The sequence below is a fragment of the Chiloscyllium punctatum genome, chromosome 10 (assembly GCF_047496795.1).
Source record: "Chiloscyllium punctatum isolate Juve2018m chromosome 10, sChiPun1.3, whole genome shotgun sequence".
NCBI lineage: Eukaryota > Metazoa > Chordata > Chondrichthyes > Orectolobiformes > Hemiscylliidae > Chiloscyllium > Chiloscyllium punctatum.
The window spans coordinates 77259767-77279960 of record NC_092748.1 but is presented as its reverse complement, the minus strand read 5'-3'; the positions used below and the strand labels follow the sequence as shown (position 1 = coordinate 77279960).

At 39.3% G+C, this 20194-nt stretch overlaps 1 protein-coding gene and 1 long non-coding RNA gene across 4 annotated transcripts in view; one reads left to right on the top strand and one right to left on the bottom strand.

The window, feature by feature from the left end:
• Positions 1-19398, bottom strand: part of LOC140482326 (uncharacterized) — a 67531-nt gene extending 48133 nt beyond the window's left edge. Inside the window, exon 1 of the long non-coding RNA XR_011961705.1 lies at positions 17935-19398. This is a non-coding gene — a long non-coding RNA (uncharacterized lncRNA). The remainder of the gene's footprint in view (positions 1-17934) is intronic.
• The window catches only part of steap3 (STEAP family member 3, metalloreductase), a 39123-nt gene that overhangs the window by 15537 nt on the left and 3392 nt on the right, over positions 1-20194 (top strand). For all 3 annotated transcript variants that reach the window (XM_072579606.1, XM_072579607.1, XM_072579608.1), the window contains exons 2-4: positions 8624-9106; positions 15056-15583; positions 19394-19558. In XM_072579606.1, coding sequence (XP_072435707.1) covers positions 8624-9106; positions 15056-15583; positions 19394-19558 — 1176 coding nt within the window. The remainder of the gene's footprint in view (positions 1-8623; positions 9107-15055; positions 15584-19393; positions 19559-20194) is intronic.

Sequence of the window (20194 nt, the reverse complement as noted above, 5' to 3'; positions counted from 1 at the left end):
ATATCCACCTATAAAGACACATTCTAGGAAGCTTTTCTATTTAGCATCATGTTACTGTGCAAGCATTTGGCTTTTTAAGATTTAGTGATATGAAATGGGCGGCATGGTGGCTCAGTAGTTAACACTGCTGCAAGAACAGACGATAAAAAGCCTAGTCCTAAAGGTAAGTTTTAGGGAATATCTTGAAGGAAGAAAGTGAGGTGGAGATTTGGAGAAGTTTGCAGAGGGAATGCCCAAGCTTTGCATCAAGGCAACTTCATCAACAGCCACCCAAAAGTGAAATATTAAAAAGGTCGGGGTGCTTGAGACCAAAATTAGATGGGTGTAGATATCATCATATGCAGTTGAATTGAAGTAAGGTTTATTTTGCCTGTCGTGACACCCATATCCAGCATTTTTAAAAATTTAAAATTATAATATTTATCTGTATTATCATTAAATATAAAATGTAACTTTTAAAAAGTTGCATCTTTTTTGGATTCAAAGCCTCAATCTCTACAAATTTACTTTGTTCTTTCAGAAAAAGCTAGTGGTCTGATCAAACCTTGACCTGTGCTTCCATATTTTAAGTGGGAAAAAATGTTCAGCAGCATTAGCAGATAAGTTAAAATTGCACATATATTTTGTTCTATGAATTCTACTTCACTGACAAACTTCTTAAGGCACTTTATCAAAAGCCTTACATTACAGATCATATCTCTGATTCTGAGCTTCAAGTCTCACCTGCACCAGAACTGTGTAATGACATTGAGAATGCATGAAAAGCTTAGCAGGGTTGGTAGCATCTGTGGCCAGACAGATAGACAGAGTTGATGTTTCGAATCCAGAAAAATCGTACTGCTTCTCTCCCTACAGATGCTATCTGACCTGCTGGGTTTCTCCAGTTTTCTGTGTTTCAGATTTCTAGCATTCACAGTATTTTGCCTTTATTTTTCCATAATAACATCTCCACAAAGATTGATCTAGACAATACCTATACAAAACGTTTGCAAGACAAATTCCCAGCTCGGCGAACAGAACCACAACAATATTGTTTTCTAAAAGCTTTCCACCATCAAGATTTAATTAAGTGGCATGTATTTTTAAACTTATCAACTCGAAGTCCAGCTAGCATTTGTAGTGCCTGCTTTATCAATTTTTAACTTATCCCATATCTCAATCACTTTCACCTTCATTGTAACTTTGCATCTGACTTTGTTTAAAAACATGCTAAAGTACTCATTTTGTACCTCAGTCATGCACTCTGCCTCCAGGCATGAATTTGTTTTTAGTTGCGCATAGATGTTAAAGTTGCTGACAATGAAAATCAATTAATGTATTTGGGAGTCTGGGGAGTGAGAATAGGAAGGAACCAGTAAACAGGTGGTGAGGTATGTGGAAAAGAGAGGGACATTTAATTTGTTTGATTTTCCAATAAACTTTAAAACAGAAGAAAAATCTTGGTTACTTCTGGAGAATGGAAACAAAAGTGAGGGTTATACGCATTGTGGAAGAATTATGCCCATTCTAGATTTGAAAAATTGACATCTGACTGTGCACTCTACTGTACATACCACAGCTTATCAGTTTTGAAAGATTAATGTTGCAGCGCCAATCTGCAAATGTTACTTACCCATCAGGTTTTGGAAAGCTTCAGAATAATGAATGCTCTGTGACATCACTTTCCTCATGTATGCTGCTAATACCCAGCTGTACTCTCACCATCACTTCCTTCAACTCTTAAAGTGCCTCCATATTGTCAGACTGTCTGCCATCCAATGACTGGATGCTCAATGAATGGATATTTTCTCCAATTCAATTTTAGGAAGACACATCCTTATCTTTGATCTCCTGCCACAAACTCTGCTCCCTAGCAACCTAGATAGTTTCTCTCCTGACAAACTATCTGGAACAGAAACAAATCACATGTTTTGGTGTCATAATTATATAGTCATAGAGATATACAGCATGGAAACTGACCCTTCAGTCCAAATCTTCCATGCTGACCCCACATTTGCCATCACTTGGCCAATATGTCTCCAAACCATTCCCATTTATATAACCATACCAGCCTCCACCACTTCCTTTGGCAGCTCATTCCATATGCTCACCACCCTCTGCGTGAAAAGGTTGCTCTTTAGGTCCCTTTTAAAATTTTCCCCTCTCAGTCTAAACCTATGTCCTCTAGTTCTCAACTCTCCCACCCAAGGGAAGAGACCTTGTCTATTCACCCTATCCATACCCCTCATTACTTTATAAACCTGTAAGGTTACCCCTCAGCCTCTGACACTCCAGGGAAAACAGCCCCAGCCTATTCAGCCTCTCCTTGCAGCTCAAATCCTCCAACCCTGACAATACCCTTGTAAGTCTTTTCTGAACCCTTGTAAGTTTCACAACATCCTCCTGATAAAAGGGAGACTAGAATTGCACATAGTCTTCCAAAAGTGGCCTAACCAATGTCCTGTACAGCTGTAACATGACCTCCTAAATCCTTTTCTCAATGGTCTGTCCAATAAAGGAAAGCATACTAAACACCACCTTCACTATCCTATCTACCTGCAACTCAATTTCAAGGAACTATGAACCTGCATTCCTAGATCTCTTTGTTCAGCAACACTCCCAGGACCTTACCATTAAGTGTATAAGTCCTGCCCTGATTTGCCATTCCAAAGTGGAAAACCTCACATTTATCTCAATTAAACTCCATCAGATCTTGGTCCATCTGATCAAGATCCTGTTGTACTCTCTGGTAACCTTCGCTGTCCACCTCCAATTTTGGTGTCATCTGCAAACTTACTAACTGAACCTCCTATGTTCACATCCAAATCATTTCTATAAATTGAGGTAGGTTTCCAACCACAACTTCACAGATCACCAAGATCACCTATTTTTGTTTCTGTAATTTAACTCAAATCTAACTTTGAACGAATTTACGGCTGAAGCCTTATCCGTACATGTTACCTCCAGATTAGACTATTACAACACACTCCTGGCCGTCATCTCATCTTCCATCCTCCATAAACTAAAGCAGAATGAAAACTTCACAGTTGTTATCCAAACATGCCCCAACTCTCATTCACTCCTCACACCTGCTTACTGACTGCATTGTTTCTCAGTCCATCAGTGCTTCAATTTTAAAACACTTATCCTTGTTTTCACATCCCTCTGTAGCTTTGCCCCTCCCTTTCTAAGAGACATTTTATCCTATCTCTCAGTATTGATTCTAAAAATTTGTACCACCAAAGTAGGTCAGCTATTTCCTCCCTGACCACCTTCAACATTCTAGGGAACAGTCCATCCAATCCATGACTTATCCACTTTCAAGGATTCCAACTCCTCTAACACTTGCTTCTTGTTATGATAATTTAGTTGATACTTCACATGGCTCCTCTTTGGATTAATAAATCCAAATCAATCTTTCCCATTATGAACATGGAGACAAAATGTCATTTAAAATTCTTCTCATATCCTTTGCATCTTTACAATATTTCTTTCCTTCATTCTCATAGGTCCCACATTTTCCTTTACTGTCCTTTTGCTCTGTATATACTGGTAAAACATCTTTGGGTTTTTCTTTATCTTGTTGATATTTTTTCATGTCCTCTCTTTAATTTTTTTTTATTAAACCTGATTGCTATACCTTCTACACTACTGTAGGCTATCTGCAGGGTTGAGTTTCTTGTGACTATCATCAGCTTTCATTTTCTGTTTAATCTTCCCATGTATTTTTCTAGACAAACATGGAGGTCTAGATTTGGCAGCACTATATGTTTGGAGGGTATATGTCTGTTTTGTGTCCTAAGCATCTCAATTTTCTAGTGCCTCCCATTGCTTTACCACTGATTTATCCTTTTAGTAGTCCTGTCCTCAGCCAAATCACTTGTCAGTTTTGGAAAATTAGCCTGCAAATCAAACTTCTGCCGCACCCTGCCCCTTGTTTAAAAAGAATTACTGCTGATTTTATCTCTGTCCTTTTCCATAATTTTACTAAATCTAACCAACTCGTGGTCACTATCCCTGATATCTTCACCCATTTGCTACATAACCCACTTGCCTATGTAACTATAAAACTTTTCTTACCGATTTTTGATGACCCTGGTAAGTTTCCTTTCATAATCCCTTTTAGTAAGCCATATAAATTGCTTTGTGGCCCTCTGCTGGTTTTTGTATTTTTTCCCAGTCAGCTGGATCTGTGCTGTTCTTCACATTTTTATAAGCTCTTCCTTTCAGTTTTATGCAGGCTCTGACCTCTTTAATTGTTCATCATTGTTTTTAATGTCTGTGAAGTGGTGCTTTTCCCTTTCGGCTATAAACTGGATTTGTATTGTGCTTAAATGTTTCATTAAACATCCTCCACTGTTCTTCAGTTGTTGTATCCATTAGCAGATTTTCTCAGTTTACTGTGGACAGTCTCTGTCCCATCTTGTTAAAGTTGGCCGTAGGTAAATCTAAACTAAAGTAGCCAATTCGTGCATCACTTTCAAATGCTACTCTTGTACTCTATACCCTTATATTAATAAAAGCCAAGTGCACTGTTTTATTAACTGCTCTCTCCCCCTGTTTTGACAACTGTATATACACACACACACACACACACACTCAGGTCCATCTCCTCTTGCATCCCCTTTTGAATCGTACCCCCAATATTATATCGTTTTCAATGTTCTTTGACCAAAGTGCATCACACTCACTTCTCTGCATTGAACCTCACGGCCAGCTATCCAGCCACTTAACCAACATGTCAGTGGTCTTTTGGAGTTCCACACTGACCTTTTCATAGTTTTGTTTTCAAGTTTGAAGTCATCTGCACACTTGGAAATTGTCCCCTGCCCACCAAGAATCAGATTGTCAATATACAAAATGAAAAGCAAGGGTTCCAATCCCTTGGGAACTTCACTACAAACCATTCTCCAGCCCAAAAAAATTGACATAGAGTCATTGAGATGTACAGCACAGAAACAGACCCTTTGGTCCAACTCGTCCATGCTGACCAGATATCCCAACCCAATCTAGTCCCACCTGCCAGCACTCAGCCCATTTCCCTCCAAACCCTTCTTATTCATATACTCATTCAGATGCCTTTTAAATGCTGCAATTGTACCAGCCTCCACCACTTCCTCTGGCAGCCCATTCCACACATGCACCACCCTCAACATGAAAGTGTTGCCCTTAGGTCTCTTTTATATCCTTCCCATCTCCCCCTAAACCTATGCCCTCTAGTTCTGGACTCCCCCACCCCAGGGAAGAGACTTTGTCCATTTATCGTATCCATGGTTTTATAAACCTTTATAAGATCCCCCCTCAGCCTCTGACACTCCAGGGAAAACAGCTCCAGCCTATTCAACCTCTCCCTATAGCTCAAATTCTCCAATCTTGGCAACATCCTTGTAAATCTTTTCTGAACCCTTTCAAGTTTCACAACATTTTTCTGATAGAAAGGACACCAGAATTGCACACAATATTTCAAAAGTGGCCTAACCAATGTCCTGTACAGCCGCAACATGACCTCCCAAATCCTATACTCAATACTCTGACCAATAGAGGAAAGCATACCAAATGCCTTCTTCACCATACTATCTACCTGAACTCTGCTTTCAAGAAGCTATGAACCTGTACTCCAAAGTCTCTTTGTTCAGCAATACACCTTTTGGCCCTTACTATCAAGTGTATAAGCTCTGCCATGATTTGCTTTCCCAAAATGCAGCACCACGTATTTATCTAAATTAAACTCCATCTGCCACGTCTCAGCCCATTGGCCCATCTAATTAAGATCCCGTTGTAATCTGAGGTAAACTTCTTTTTCCACTACACCTCCAATTTTGGTGTCATCTACAAACTTACTCTACCTCTTAAGCTCACCTCCAAATCATTTATATGAATGACGAAAAGTCGTGGACCCAGGACCGATCCTTGTGACACTCCACTGGTCACAGGCCTCCAGTCTGAAAAACAACTCTCCATCTTCTACCTTTGAGCAGTTCTGTATCCAAATGGTTAGTTCTCCCTGTATTCCATGAGATCTAATCTTGCTAACCAGTCTCTCATGGGGAACCTTTTCGACCACCTTACTGAAGTCCGTATAGATCACGTCTACCGCTCTGCCCTCATCAATTCTCTTGGTTACTACTTCAAGAAACTCAATCAAGTTTGTGAGACATGATTTCCCACGCACAAAGCCATGTTGACTCTCCCTAATCAGTCTTTGCCTTTCCAAATACATGTACATTCTGTCCCTCAAGATTCCCTCCAACAACTTGCCCACCACCAATGTCAGGCTCACTGGTCTATAGTTCCCTGGCTTTTCCTTACCACCTTTCTTAAATATTGGTACCACATTAGCCAAACTCCAGTCTTCTCTGACCTCACCTCTGACTATTGATGATACAAATACCTCAACAAGAGGCCCAGCAATCACTTCCCTCGCTTCCCACAGAGTTATAGGGTAACACCTGATCAAGTCCTGTGGATTTATTCGCTGTTATGTGTTTCAAGACATCCAGCACATCCTCCTCTGTTATATGGACATTTTTCAAAATGTTACCATATATTTCCCTACAATCTATATCTTCCATGTCCTTTACCACTGATGCAAGATACTCTTTTAGTATCTTCCCCATCTCCTTGTCGGATGTGGGAGATTAGGTAGCGTTTGTGTTACAGAGGATTAGATCTGTAATAAATACTGTTGGTTGTGAATCCTATCAGATTGAATGGATCGTTTGGAGTGCTCCCAGTGGAGGCAATGAGGAATTTACAAGAACAAGGGGGTTTGATGGATGGCAATTATGGGAAGGGAGAAAAGTCACAGATACAGTCACATAGATGGGTTAACTCCAGAAAAAGTAAGAGGTAGGCAGGTAGTGCAGCAGTCTTCTGTGGCTATCCCCATTTCAAACAAGTATGCTGTTTAGAAAATGTAGGAGGTGATGGATTCACAGGAGAATGTAGCATGAACAGCCAAGTTTCTGGTATTGAGACTGGCTTTGATGCAATGAGGGGTACTTTGGCTTCCAAGAGATTGATTGATTGTAGTTAGGGGACTCTCGAGTCCGAGGCACAGTCAGATGTTTCTGTGGCCAGCAGCAACAAATCAGAATGGTGCATTGCCTCTCTGTTGCCAGGATTAAGGATGTCTCAGAGAGGGTGCAGAATGTTCTCAAGGGTGAAGAGGGCCCAACAGGATGTCACTTTACTCTTGGGAACCAACGCCATAGGAAGGGAAAAGGTTGAGATTCTAAAGGGAGAATATAGAGAGTTAGGCAGGAATTTAAAAAGGAGGTCCTCAAGAGTAGTAATATCTAAATTACTCCCAGTGCTACGAGCTAGTGAGGGTAGGAATAGGAGGACAGAGCAGATGAATGCATGGCTGAGGAGCCAATGTATGGGAGAAGGATTCATATTTTTGAATCATTGGAATCTCTTTTGGGGTAGAAGTGACCTGTACAAAAAGATTATCCATTGACCATTACTCTGTTTTCCATCACTTATCCACTTTTATATTCACATTTGTCAATGTCACTTTGATACCATGATCTACAACTTACCTCACAGGTCTGTTGTGAAGCAGTCTATTAAATGCCTTCTGGAAACCCATGTATACCATATTAGAAGTGTTGCCTCCTCCATCCTTTCTGTTACAAGAGGCTGAGAGTTGACCTTAAAAAGGTTTATAAAATGAGGGACATTGATCGGGTGAATGGACAATGTCTTTTCTCCGGGTTGGGGCATCCAGAACAAGAGGGCATGGGTTTAGGGTGAGAGGGGAAAGACATAAAAGAGTTCTAAGGGGCATCTTTTCAGGCAGAGGGTGGTGCATGTATGAAATGAGCTGCCAGAGGAAGTGGTGGAGACTGGCGAAATTACAACATTTAAAAGACATCTAGACGGGAATATGAATAGGAAGGATTTAGAGGGTAATGGCCATATGTTGACACATGGGACTAGATTAATTTAGGATATGTGGCTGTCATCCATGAGTTGGACCAAAGGGTCTGTTTCCTTGCTGAACATCTCTGTGACTCTAAATTAGTTAAACATAGTTTCCACTTCAGAAATCCATGCTGACTCTTCTCACCTGTTTTCTGTGTGACTGATTTTACCATGAATAATTGTTTCTAAAAGTCTCTTCACCACCAAATTTAAACAAACTGGTCTAAAATTGCTGGGATTAACCTGAAATCTTCTGTTTTGTAATGTCCAGGGAAGACTGAAGTATTATGGCCATTGTCTGTGTAATTTTTTCCCCACTACCTTCAAAATCCTTGCATCCATCTTACCTGGTCTTGATGTCTTGTTAACTGTAAATGACAACAATCTAGCCAAGACCACTTCCTTTTTGATCCTTCTACTGACACTTCTTCCTCTTGTGACAATGGCCTGGGCAGCAGCATCCTCTTGTGTAAACATACATGTGAAGTATTCATTTAATGCCTCAGCCATTCCCCCTGCCTCCATCTGTAAATCCCCTTTTTGGTCTCTGGTCTTGTTTGTCGTTGCTAATTTGTTGGTCTGAGTTAAGCTGACTAAACTTTTTAACCAACAGAAAGTGTTATGAATATGCCCATCATAAGGTAATGGGAATTAATTTTGCTTTACAGCAATGGTGGATTGTCCATAGAAAATAATAATTCTCCCTCTCTTTCAGATGCAAAAAATGGCTAAAAAAGAAATGATTAAACCACTTTTGGGAAACGAGAGTGAAATTCATCATTGTGACCTCCAGAAAATTGATGTTGGCATTCTGGGAACTGGAGACTTTGCTCGCTCATTGGCTGCACGACTGGCATGTTCTGGTTACGGTGTAGTTGTAGGAAGCCGACATCCTAAACGCACTGCAGCTTTGTTTCCAACTGTGAATGAAGTTACCAGTCAACGGGAAGCCGTCGGCAAGGTCAACATCATCTTTGTAGCAGTGAACCATGAACATTACAGCACATTGAGTGATCTTAAAGATGTACTGACTGGGAAGATTTTGGTGGATGTCAGTAACAACATGGAAATAAATGTGTATGAGGAATCAAATGCTGAACACCTTGCCTCTTTGTTCCCAGAATGCACAATTGTGAAAGCATTTAATGTCATCTCAGCCTGGGCTTTACAATTTGGAGCAAGAGATGGGAATAAACAGGTAGGTATCACAGAAATAAATGGTGCAAAGCAATTCCTTCTTTGTCAATGGTGTATGATTTCTGCAGAGGGAATATCATCGTACAACTTATTTCTAAGTAATTTACAAACATACAAAATAGGAATAGAGCATTTATCCCCTCTAGCCTGCTTCAGAACTCAAAGATCATGGCTCATCTGTTTGTTTTTAAATTCCATCTCCCCCATTATTTTTAAAGTCCTGTACTAATGAAAATCTATGTACCGCTGTCTTAAAAATATTCAGTGACCCTGATTCCACCATCTACTGAGGCAGAGACTTCTAAAGTCATATAAATTCTCCTCTCATCTCTATCCTGAAATGGCGATTACAGACTTTGAAATAATGCCCCCAAGTTGTGGAATCACTCACAAGAGGAAACAGCCTTTCTACACCCGCCTTGCTGAGACCATTCTCTTCATCAAGTCACCCCTCACTTCTCTAAATTCAAGTGGACCAAGCCCAATCTGTTCAATTTTTACTCAAAAGAACCTGCTGATTTTTGGGTATCAATCTGGTAAACCTCCTATGAAACACCCTCAGTGCATTTGTTAAATTTCCTTCATTAAATAAGGAGACCAAAACTGTACATAGTTCTCAAGATGTGGTCTCACCAATGTGCTTAACAAGTGAAGCATTGCAACTTTGCTACTTTTCTCCATTCCTCTTGAATAAATTATAACATACCATTATCTGCTTTGATTATGTGCTGTGCTAGGATATCTAAATCCCTCTGCACCTCGGAATTCCACGCTTGTCCTTTTGAGTAAGACTCTGCTTTTTCGCTCTTCCGGCTAAAATGAAGACCACCACATTTTCCAACATTATACTCCAAAGCCTGTTTATTTTGCTCACCCAATCAAACTGTCTATCTGACTACAACTTCCCTTTGTCGCCTTCACTAAATACTTACCACCTATCATAATGAAGACTGTGACCTTAGCCACCATATCTTCTCTCCCCTCCTCTTAATCATTAACAGAAATTGTAAAAGGTTGAGGCCCCAGCACAGAACCCTGTAGGACTTAATTTGTCAAACATCCTGCCACTCAAAGACCCATTTGTGCATAATCTCTGTTTGTGCTAATCACCTAATCTCTATCCATGCTAATATGTTATCCTCACACCATGAGTTTTTGTTTTCCAATAATCTTTAATGTGGCACGTTGTCAAATACCTTCTGGAAATCTTAGCATGTCTGCAAGTTCTGTCTATCCACACGCATCTTAATCCTTCAAATAGCTCCAATACAATAGTTAAACATGATTTTCCTATTACTCTTTCCCAATTACATGGAGTTTTTCCAAGTGCTGTAATGTCTTCGATGATCAATTCTAACATTTTGCCCACAGCAGACACAAGCTAACTGGCTATATTATCCTGTTTCCTGCCTCCCTCCCTTCTTGAATAGGGAGGGTGTATTTCCATCCAGTCTGATGGAACCTTTTCTGAATCTGGTACATTTTGCAAAGTTAACACAAAAGTCTCGACTACCTCATCAGCAACATGTTTTTAGACCCTGGACTGGAATCTATCTGCACCTGAAGACTTGTCAACCTGCAGCTTCGTCCAGTTTTGAGTACCATTTCTCTTGTGATTATAATGTTTCTAAGTTCCTCTCTCCCTGCCATCTCCTGATTTACAACTATACCTGGAATGCTTTTGTATTCACTGTAGTGAAGTCAAAAGCAAAGTATTTGTTCATTTCATCCATCATTTGTTATTGAATATTAACTCCTCATTTTTGCTCTGTAACAGACCAATGCTCACTTTCTCTTTTTTTCCTTTTCAAATAACTGAAGAAACTTTTGCCTGTTTTTAGATTGCCAGCTGGCTTCCGCTCATTCTAATTTATTTCTCCCGATCATTCGATCATTCTCTGTCATTCTTAGTATTCTGACTGCACATCTAATCTGCCACTCATCTTTGTGTGGTTATGTGCTTTTCTTCGAACTTGATACTTGCCTTAATTTCTTTAGTCAATGACAGAAATGACAGGTGGGTCCTTGATCAAGAGTGTTCTTTATAATGGGAATATAATTATTGAGTATCCTGAAATATTTGCCATTATGTCTCTATTGATCCATCTCCTACCTTCGTAAGCTCAGGTTTCATGCCAGCATTGCCCTTATTTCGATTTTAGTCCTAGATCTTTCAAACTGGATATAATATTCAATCATATTGTGGTGGGTGCTCCCAAGGGATGTCTTAACTAAGATAATTAATTAATTCTGTCATGTTTTACCATACCAAATCAAATGCAATCTGCTCTCTGGTTCTAAAATGTTCTGCTCTACAAAACCATTTTGAAAGTATTGTGAACTCCTTGTTCAAGCTCTTCCTATAAAAATCTGAGTTTTCCAGTTTATATGTAGATTAAATTTACCTATGATTATTGACTGCACTTGATCACAAACAATTAATATTTTTTCTTGCATAGTTTTTCCCACATTGTCCTTTTACAGTTCTACAGGGAGGTCCATAGACTACTCCCACTGGCAGCTCTCAATTACTTATTTCTATCCAAACTGGATCTACATCCTATTCCCCCGACCAAAGATCATCTCTAACTGTTGCAGAAATGGCATCCATTATTAGCAGTGCAACCCCTCCAGTTTTATTTAGCATCCTATTTCACCTGAATGTCATACCCAATATTCAAGGTGTGATCCATGTCATCCGTCAGCCATCTCTCCATCATGGTTGTCAGATTTGTATTTATTTACTGTAATGTGCGCTATTTTTGTGAATGCTACAATTCAAGTACAGTGCCCCTAGTTTTGGTTTTTGTTATCTTTGTAACATCTAATCTTGATATATGTTGGTTTATTCTGAGGTATTTTCTCCCTACCTCTTCCCATGTTCTCTGTCAGATTCATTGTAATAGAAGCAGGAGTAAGCGATTTGGCCCATCGAGCCTGCTTCGCTATTCATGGCTGATCTATCCATTGTGCCAGCTCCTCCTACCTGTATTATCCCCATAACCCTTAATTCCCCTACCATGCAAAACCCATCCAACTGTGTCTCGAAAATATTTAATTTAGCTGCCTGTACTGTTTCCTTGGGCAGAGAATTATGTCCTCATATTCATTATTAGCTATTTTCCTTTCTTATCTTGTCTCTAGTCTGTGATGTACTACATCTTTCCATATTCGATCTGTGTCCCTTTATTTTGTTTAAAACCCTCTGTTATTTCCCTGTTGTCATTTTTCACATAAACACTCACCCCAGCACTGTTCAGGTGGTAGACTGTTCCAGCAGCACAGAGCCCATTTTCCCCAGTATTGGTGCCAGAGGTCCATGAACCAGACCAGTCTTCGAGCCAAATATCAACCTCTCTTATACACCCTATGTCAATTTGCGCCTGGCTCGTGGTAATCCAGAGATTATAAACTTTGAGGTTCTTTATTTGGTTCCATGCTCCTGTAGTCACAGGTAGATAGGATAGTGAAGAAGGCATTTTTGATATGCTTGCCTTTCTTGTTTAGTGCATTGAGTACAGGAATTCGAAGGTCATGAGCTGGATGTACAGGACACTGGTTAGGCCACTACTGGAATCCTGTATGCAATTCTAGTCTCCCTGTTATAGGAAGGATGTTGCGAAACATGAAAGGGTTCGGTTGCCAGGGTAGGAGAGTTTGAGCTAAAGGGAGAAAATAGCTATTTCCCTGGAGCTTTGGAGGCTGAAGGAAGACCTGATAGAGGTTTATAAAATCATGAGGGGCATGGATGGGGTAAATAACCGAGGCCTTTTCCCGAGAATGAGAGAGTCTGAAAACTAGAGGGTGTAGGTTTAAGGTGAGAAGGGAAAGATTTAAAAGAGCCCTAAAGGGCAACTTTTTCACACAGATAGTGGTGAGTGTATGGAATGAGCTGCTAGAGGAAGTGGTGGAGACTGGTATAATTGTGACATTTAAAAGGCATCTGGATGAGTATGTGAATAGGAAGGGTTTAGAGGGATATGGGCCAAAAGCTGGCAAATGGGATTAGATTAATTTAGGGTATCTGGTTATCATGGATGACTTGGGCTGAAGGGGTCTGTTTCTGTGCTGTACATCTCCATATTTCTGTGACTGTATGTATGATATTTTCCCAGCAGAAACTCTTTCCTTGTACTATATATGCTGCTGGTACCTAGACAGGCCATGACCACCAGGTCACTCTGACATCCTCCACCTGCAAGTTTCATTCCAACGTTGGGATGGCCTAAAGCCTCACAGGCAGCACAGCCATCTGGTCTCTTGCCCTTTACTGCAGAGAACAGTGTCTATTTTTTCAGTACACTTTCACCCAGTTCTCTTCGCTGTCATCCAAACAAGCTGACAGAACTTCAAATCTTCAAGTCAATTGCAGAGGCTTACACTGTTGCCTTTTGAATCCCCCTATCCACCTCACCCACAGCCTCCTATCTCAGACCGTTGGCTGACCAAATCAGAAGACTCTATACTCAGTAGTGTGACAGCTTCATGGCACAAAGAATCCAGGTAACTTTCTTCCCCCACCCAACATGCATCGCATTGTGTAGTTCAGCCTCCAGTGCAAACTCTGAGCTGAAGATGCTCAGGCTTCAATTACTTAATTGTAGGCATTTGCTCTGGATCACAATGGTATCAAAGAGCTCCCATGTGCTACAGCTGTGACACATCACCTGAACAACCATCCTTATGAGTTTTAATTATTTAATTTTATTACTGACTGACTTGTGTTGCCCATTACAGATTTTATTAACCTTACCAGGGCTTTGAACACTATTAAAACTTAAAAGACTAACCACTTACTGGAGACTCACCAAACAGGTAGCTTCTGTCAATGCAGCACAGCAAGAACCAATTCCAATCAACTGTAATGAATCTAGCTCTCTTGCTGTCTCTTTTCTGGGTTCTGTCCTTGTCCTTTGCTCCTCTTGGTGTATGATTTTTTGTTTTGCTGTTGTGTTGTAAAAACTGCAGAATATGATTCTTTCTTTGATTTATCGTAGATTGTTGTTCATAAGTCACCCTGGTCTATAAGACAATCCCAATTCTTGTTGGCACAAAAATGCTTGCTTAACCCTTATACATAAACCCTGTTTTCCGTTAACAAATTTCCTCAGTTACCCTGTCACAAAAGCATCCTTTTTAAAAAAGATGAATTCCAGGAGGCATACTGTATCTCAATCCTACCATGAGAAGCATGAGATCATAAGAAAAAAGTGTGGTAGTAGGTTTGCAGCTCCTGAAGCATATTCAGCAATAGAATAACATTATGGATGTACTAACTGGTTATAATTTTTTTTCTTTTTTTTTCTCTTTTTCCCTGATTTATTTTTAAATTTTCTCCCCACACTACCACCCGACAGTGGTAGTGTTTACTTTTCCCCCAGCACCCATGTCGTGTGCACAGATGTCAGACACAGTGAAAAACAATAAGTACATAAACCTTTATTTATATTGCACCAACAGGAAGAAAGGAAAGCACCCAAGTGGCCAGTGACAAGCACTGCCCTTCTCAAAGGGCAATGCTGCATGATCAATACATTCCACCACCTACTATGGCAGGATTTTCACCTGGGTCCCCAGCACATGACCTGAGCCCCTGGCTTAACAATCCAGTGATAACACCACCAGGCCATCATCTGGCTTGCCTAGCTGGTTTTAACTTACCTTTGTTACCTATTCTCAATAACTGCAATTACCTTGTAAATCAAAATCTATTTAATTCCACCTTTAACCATACTCATGATGCAGCCTCCATTGCTTTCTACAGAAGGGAATTCCAAATATTAACAATCCTCAGGAAAGAAATTCATCCTCGTTTCTATGATAAATAGGGAAACCCTTTCTTTACTTACCTGTGCCCTATAGTTCTGAATTTCTCCCACTTTACATGGAAGCAGCTTTTCCTGATCTGAATTACTAAATTGGAAAAATAACATGCCTTATTCTCCTACAGGTGCTGATCTGCAGTGACAGCCAGGAAGCTAAATGTGTAGTGACTGAAATGGCACGAAATATGGGATTCATTCCTGTGGACATGGGCTCATTGTCAACTGCAAAAGAAATAGAGAATCTTCCACTTCGCCTTTTTCCTGCCTGGAAAACACCTGTTCTGCTTGCACTAGGCTTATTTATTGGCTTTTATATCTATAACTTCATCATAAGTGTTATTCACCCATATGTAGTGAAAGGACAGAACAAGTTTTATAAAATCCCAGTTGAGCTTGTTAATGTCACTCTGCCATGTGTTGCATTTGTGATGCTGTCCCTTGTTTACCTACCAGGGGTCCTAGCAGCCATCTTTCAGCTCCGTAATGGCACTAAGTACAAACGTTTTCCACGTTGGTTAGATCAGTGGCTTCAGCAAAGAAAACAGTTAGGTCTGTTGAGCTTTTTCTGTGCTACATTGCATGCAATCTATAGCCTCAGCCTCCCTATGCGCCGGTCTGCACGTTACAAGCTGTTGAGTGAGGCTTTTAACCAGGTAAGAATTATAATTTTAAATATGGTACGTGAATTGATGTAGTGTTGGAAAATTTTAAAGGTGATGCAACAAGCACACCACCAAGTGGCAGGTTTCATTAAAAAAATAATAATGACTATTTTATCTAGCCAATCTAGGCTCATTCTCTCCCCTTAACTTTTAAATAAAATTGATATTTTGTTCAAAGCAACTTTAAAATAGACTATTCCTAGTTTGGGGTTGGAGGGAAGGTGTGTGGGTAGAGATGAGTTTTTGGAGTTCTCAGGAAATTTTAATTAAGCAATACCACTCAAAGTACTGCTTATAAGTGCAAATTTAAGTGCACATTTAAATAAGATTTATGTTAAGAAATTTCATTTGCTAATTTTGAGCTATCCAGTAACTCAATAAAGAATTTGGTGTTATCCCTGGGGTATGAGTACTTTGCTAATTTTACTTTTAAAATCCAATCAACAGACAAACTAATAGTGGCTATTATCCTGTGAAACAACTACCTCAATTAATAATTAACCACAATAGACTATTGCATTTACTGTACACATCTGTTCTTGACTGATCTACCTGCCAATCATATTTGTGATCATAATTTGTTTGAGTTTAGTACTATTGTTTAAGTTGTTAAAAACATATTGGACGAAAAAAAATCAAGTACCATCAAAATATCTATGGCATTAATAAAAATTTATTAAGGAAATTAACAAAAGCTGTAGATCTTGATGGCCTATCTAACCTTTGCAGATTTTTCTTATGTTTTGACAATTTAGGGGAGTTGCTTCACTCCTCCTTTAATATTTCATTTTGTTGTGACAAAAATTTTACATTCCTTTTAGCATGCAAATATATCATTCTTCAATTAAAACACCGCAAGGTTTTAATAAGTTAAAGTGCAATATTTTCTTGAGAGAATTTTATTACTTACTAACCCTGAGACGAATAATAAAATGCAACACTAGACACATAAACACTGGTCTATGTTTTAAAAAGAGGTAACTGTCTTATACGAAATGAATATCAAGAATAGGCCGTTTAAACAGGAAAGATGTTATTAAAATTGAAAGGGTTCAGAAAAGATTTACAAGGACATTGCTAGGATTGGAGGGTTTGAGGTATATGGAAAGCTTTTTTGCCTGGAGCATCAGAGGCTGAGAGTGATCTTAGAGGTTTATAAAATCATGAGGGGCATGGATAGAGTGTATAGCCAATGTCTTTTTCCTAGTGTAGGGGGAAGTCCAAAGGTAGAGGACTTGGGTTTAAGTTGAGAGGAGAAAGACTTAAGAGGGACCTAAGGGACAACGTTTTCACACAGAGCATGGTGCATATATGGACTGAGCTGCCAGAGGAGATGGTGGAGGTGGGTACAGTTACAACATTTAAAGGCATCTGGATGGGTACATGAATAGGAATGGTTTAGAGGGATAGGGGCCAAATGTTGGCAAATGGAACCAGGTCAGATTGGGATGTCTGGTTGGCACAGATGAGTTGAACCAAAAGGGGGTCTGTTTCCATGCTATATAAATCTGTGTGTATGACTCTTAAATAAAAGTCCTTAAGTCATAGTCATACAGCATCAAAACAGACCCTTCGGTCCAACCAGTCTATGCCAAATATAATCCCAAAATAAACTAGTCCCTCCTGCCTGCCCTGGCCCATATCCCTCCAAATCTTTCCTATTCATGTACTTTCCCAAAAGCCTTTTAAATGTTGTAATTGTACCCACACCCACCCCTTCCTGCGGAAGCGTACAGTTTTAAACGGAGATCACAGTTGAGCAACTTATGTTGCGTAACATGAGCTGTGCCAAAATTTATAGATACCTTTTGAATTCTAAGTGAATTAATGTTTCGCCAATTTACTTCATCACTTTGGCACTGTTTTGAGAGGCCAAGAAAAACCAGAAGAGTACAAGGCTTTCAGTTCTTCTCAAACAACAGATCTTTCTCTTCTCTCTGTGCTTCCCAAATCTGCTGCCTGAAATACTGTTGAATTAATAAGAGGGTGACTTGCATCTCCAGGATTTGAGATTTAGATCTTTCTGGATAAATCAAACAGGAATTATAGATCTAAGTGGCTGGTTTCATTCATTTTGGTAACCTATTCATTTCAGTTTAGACTAGGTCTGGTTATTGATGGTTTCAAAAGTTTGGCTCAGTTAGGTCAGGTGATACTTTGTTAAAAAAAAGTACAGCAGACTATTTTATTGACCAGGAGTGTTCCAATTAATCAAATATTCCAGTTGATCAAGAGGTTCACATAATTAATGTAAAAACACAGAGTAATAGAAATTAATGCAGCAGGTATGCACATCACTGTTATATTTTATTTACAACATAAATAACTTAAGTAAAACTTACCAGAGAGTCTTCTCACTCACATCCTGAACTGACTACTCGGGCATCACAATAATACAGTAATCTTCTGATATTTCAGGTATATAATTGTTGCTGACTTATCGAGGGTGCCGGTTTAAAGGAAAAGTTTGCTGTACATGTCTCTGGCATCAAAAATAAATTGAAATCAAAACTTGATAGTTGTTTGCCAGTAGTATAACAATTCACTTCTCAAAGTTCAGTTATTGAAAACTTGAATAATCCTTAACACTTATAGCGTGTTAATTTAATAAATCTTCACTTGTAAACTTTCACTTTTACCAAGTGGCTGAGAAAAGCAACAAGGAAAGGTGGAATATTGTGTGGAGCTTAGTGAATCATGTTCTGTGGACTAATTACATTACTTAAAAAATGATCATTTGTATTTTTGAAGATCCATAATTTTAGCATTCTATTCTTTTAATTGATATAGTGAGTGGAAATGTTTGAGGGCCATGACTGAGAATAAAACAAAAAGTTTAGCACTGTAAGCATCCAAAACAATAGTAATGTAACAGAAACTGGTATTAAATATGAAATTCACACTGTATTTCTGAAACAACAATCTGAGTCTATGTTGATGGAGTCCAAATTTGAAACAAATATATTCAATCCTTTCATATTAAGCATAGTGTACAGTCCAGGAGACTAGTTTTCCAGGAAAATTAAAAATCCAAAATTTGTACAAGTGACCTCGTCTCAGAATTTTAAAAAAATGATGGCATATAAGCTGTTCTAACAACATATTGCTATCACCGTAGTATATTATTTATTACAGCAGGAGGGCAGCACGGTGGCACAATGGTTAGCACGGCTGCCTCACAATGCCAGAGACCCGGGTTCAATTCCCGACTCGGGCAACTGACTGTGTGGAGTTTGCACGTTCTCCCCGTGTCTGCATGGGTTTCCTCCGGGTGCTCCGGTTTCCTCTGACAGTCCAAAAATGTGCAGGTCAGGTGAATTGGCCACGCTAAATTGCCTGTAGTGTTAGGTGAAGGGGTAAATGTCGGGGAATGGGTGGGTGGCGGGTCGGTGTGGACTTGTTGGGCCGAAGGGCCTGTTTCCACACTGTAAGTAATCTAATCTCTTGCATCTAAAAACTTGGCATATGGAATGAAGTGTTTTGAAATAATTAACTAGTCAAACATAAAGGACATGAGACATATCAAGTAAATGCTGTAAGAATGCAGCAAGTCAGTCTATCAGCCTTTGCAAAGAAAAAAAATATGGATTGGCAGTTTAGATGTGGATCTTGCACCGAAACTGAAGGATAGCTGAATAAAGATTAAAAATAAAAATAAAAGATGGGATAATCAAGTGTTAAACAATGACAATGTTGTGTTAAGTAACCTGCAAACTGCTTGGTAGAAAATGGATTGTTCTAAAGGATCTTTGCATACGATGCCATATTTGCACACTTGCTTTTTTTCTGTTATTTTTACAGGTCAAAAATGAGAGAGAAAATGCTTGGGTCGAGGAAGAAGTGTGGAGGATGGAAATTTATCTTTTCTTTGGAATTCTGGGTATTGGCATGCTTTCACTGCTTGCTGTGACCTCATTGCCATCAGTGGCAGGTTCTCTGAACTGGAGAGAATTTAGTTTCATTCAAGTAAGATAGATTCATTTAAAAAAAAGTTTCCACTAACTCCATATTTTATCAGTGAAGTTAATTGTGAACATAAATAGTAGAAATATATTACACAGCTTAAGCCTGCTCCACCATTCAATAAGATTGTGTGATCTGTTTTGTTTCAAACTCTGTATTCCCATCTGCCAATCACCTTTGATTCCCCTGTCTAGCAATTTATCCACTCCTATTTTAAAGATATTCAATTGTATCTATCTCCACAGGTAGAGAATTTCAAAGTCAGGAAACCCACTAAGAGAAAAAGAAATTCTCCCCTTCTCTGCCCTAAAAGAGCAACCCCTAATTTTAGGTGTTCCCCAATTCTGGGTTGATCCACAAAGCCTTTCCATGCTCACTTTGTTGAGACCACTTAGGATGTTGTAGGATGTTGTCATACACTCCAGTGGAAGCAAATAAAAGTTGTCCATCTTCTCCAGCAGATAACCCACTCAGTCCAGGTATCAATCTAATGAATATCCTCTGAAGACCTCCAATGCATCTACATCCTTCCTTAAATCAGGTGGCCAAAACTACATGTAGTGTTTGAGATGTTGTCTCAGTAATGCCCTGTATAACTGTGACATTTATGTTCAATTCCTCTGATATTAAAGTGGATCA